At 36.9% G+C, this 2857-nt stretch overlaps 1 protein-coding gene across 1 annotated transcript in view; it reads left to right on the forward strand.

Moving 5' to 3' along the window:
* The first annotated feature begins 1795 nt into the window (after window positions 1-1795).
* Window positions 1796-2857, forward strand: part of KHDRBS3 (KH domain containing, RNA binding, signal transduction associated 3) — a 58556-nt gene continuing 57494 nt past the window's right edge. The window contains exon 1 of the mRNA XM_010136020.1: window positions 1796-1908. Coding sequence (XP_010134322.1) covers window positions 1861-1908 — 48 coding nt within the window. The 5' untranslated portion in view covers window positions 1796-1860. The remainder of the gene's footprint in view (window positions 1909-2857) is intronic.

The raw sequence follows: 2857 nt of genomic DNA on the forward strand, positions 1-2857 counted from the left end.
AGGACAAGAGGAGATGGCTGGAGGTTTAGGTTAAATGTTAGGAAGAATTTCTTTAAAAACAGTTGTGTAGTGTTGGCACAGGCTGCCCAGGGGAGTGGTGGAGGCCCCATCCCTGGAGGTGTTTAACAGATGTGTAGGTGTGGTTCTTAGTGACACAGTTTAGTGGTGACATTGCAGTATTTTGTTAGCAGTTCGACTCAATGATATCTCTTCCAGCCAAAACAATTCTATGACACTTCAGAGGAGGTTTGCTTTGGGGCTCCTCCAGAATGTTTACATTACTAGAATCCATGAACTGAACTTCCTTGGGACTTGCTGAGAAGATTTGAAAGTGTAGCTGCCTGTAGTTCGCTTCAAGAACGCTTCATGTAGGCTGGAGCTAGTTCCTGGTTCTTCAGGAAGACACTGAATGCACCGAGTACTAACTTGAATAAAAGCGATTTGTGCTTTTTCCCAAGAAAGGTTGGACCACAGGATCCTTGAGGTCCCTTCTAACCTGATGTTCTATGGTTCAAACTGTATTTACACCTTGTTCGGTGCTAATGAGGTGAAAAATTTGCATGGAAGAGTTTGAGTTGAGTTGGAGTTTCAGTTACTGAGATACTAGGGTCTTCATTTCTGCTGTGGTGGAAAGGAATGGCCTGGTAATTGTTAAACGGAGCTGTTGCTGCGTGGATTTTTTTACTGGTAAGAAATGTGTTGGTTTATCACTCCTGCCTTTCACTGAAGCCTTTTCAAACTAAACTGTCCCTTAAAGTATACCTAAATGGTGCTTTCTCCTCTATGTTTGATCAGTTTCTTTGCACTCAAAAGTGGTGTTGCTCTTTCCTCTTGGTGTAAGAACACATTCCCACTAAAGAAACTTCAAGGTCTTTAAGTGTCATTAACTTCTACTGGTTAAGTAAAGTAGAAGGGTGTTTCTTGTGGTGAAAAACAAGGTATTTGAATGTGATTGTGGAGGAGAACAACACCGGTTGCACTTCTGAAATGGAATGGGTTTTGGTATGTCCTGTGCTAACCTGTTCCACACCGCAACCCACAGCATGCTGGAGCCAGTCCAGCAAAGACTTCAAGCAGTGATTTACTTTGTCTCCTTGTTTTTGCTCCCTAATGAAATAATCTGCAATTTTTCATTAGCACACTGGAGGGTTCAGTATTTGCAGAGAATTATAATCAAGAATCAGTTTTGACTGTGTCTCTGGAATGAGCAGAGTCATGCAGCCTGGGTTTGAACTTAAATGTCATCCCTAATTATGTTGTCATTGGTGCAACACTGATCTCAGGTTTTGGGGGACGATCTGTGTGCCTCAGCTACATTCCTGAAATTTTGAAAGATAATATATCATAATGCAGACAACCATCTTTAAAACCATCTACTTTGTTTATATTATAGAGGAATAAAATAGTCCAGTGTTAAACTGTAAGTTGTAACTTACAGTTGTAACTGTTAAGTTGTAAGGTTTTGAATTTCAAAATGAATAATAGTATCTAAATTTTTACTGCTTGAACTGTATAAAATATAAATGTATCCTAAGTGTTATCCTTTAAAAAGCTTGCAGTGCTAATTTAAGGTGCTGATATGAACATGAATATTAAAACCCTGAAAAAGTGGTCAACAGGGTAAACCATGTTTCAATAGAAAATTTATGTATTAATTACACAGTATGCAATATTTATTATACCATACATTATCAGTTTTAAAGTTTCTAATTTATACTGACTTTGAAGATTCTCAAATTCAGGTTGTCGTATTAAAATGAGAAAATAACAAACTTTTTTCCTTTAACAGAAATTGAAAAATACCAAAAAGGGGAAGGAAAGGAGGAAGAAAAGTATATTGATGTAGTTATCAATAAAAATATGAAGTTGGGACAAAAAGTGTTGATTCCAGTAAAACAGTTCCCTAAGGTAAGCCCAGTTTTCATACTTGATAAAGTGCTAAGTGCTTAGAAAATACTTCACTAGTATCTTAAGTGGTTTATTTAACTGTTACATTTGAAAATTCTAACAACCTCTACTGTTGCTGTTCTGCAGTCTGATCTGTGGAATTTCTAAGGTAGGAATAGTTCTTGTTAGAATAAATGTGCAAGGAAGGGTTGCTGGTCACACAAAATATGTTTAGAAGAAATCATAAATTAATCATATTTTCAGGATCCTTCTCTTCAGAATATCAAAAGGAATGAAATATATTGAAGTTGACTCTGATGCCAGGCTTTGAAACTTTCTTTTTGTAGGTAGAAACACAGCTTAAAAATATACCATTAAGGAACTCACTGTGTAGATTCTTTTCCTTCTCATCCTCTTAGGTTTCAGCTGTTGTTAGTCTTGAATTAATTGTGTCTACACCACTAAATTATGCAGTCTGCTCTGGAGGGGTAGGGACTGTTTTGTTAATATCTTTGACCATCATGAATTCTTAACACTTTTTTTACTGCCAGGTATCATCCATCCTGCATTAAATTATTGCTACCTGGAAGCACTTACTCAACATTCAATAGGCTGTGGAACTTTATGCTTTTGGTCCCTTTTTAAATTTTAAGGTTAATGTTATAAAAAAACATTAGCATTTTTTCTTGCCTGAAATGGCTTTTTCTTCCTATTAGAAATTTCAAGACTGCTTCTGTTTCTGCTCATTGATGAAAGGAATTCCTTCCTCCTAGTCTGTAGGAAGATTTTTCTTCCTGAATATTTTTTCCCCACACTGTTTTTTCTCACAGGACTGTGCTGGGGAACTTGCAGGGATTGCTTTGCTACAATCCTGTTCCAAGTTTCATGCAATACTGCTTAAGTGAATTCAAGACTTCGTACCATTTATGTGGGCACCTCTTTGGAACTCTGACTTGTCTTTGATTGGAAA

Source organism: Buceros rhinoceros, unplaced genomic scaffold (genome assembly GCF_000710305.1).
Source record: "Buceros rhinoceros silvestris isolate BGI_N320 unplaced genomic scaffold, ASM71030v1 scaffold19735, whole genome shotgun sequence".
Classification (NCBI taxonomy): domain Eukaryota; kingdom Metazoa; phylum Chordata; class Aves; order Bucerotiformes; family Bucerotidae; genus Buceros; species Buceros rhinoceros.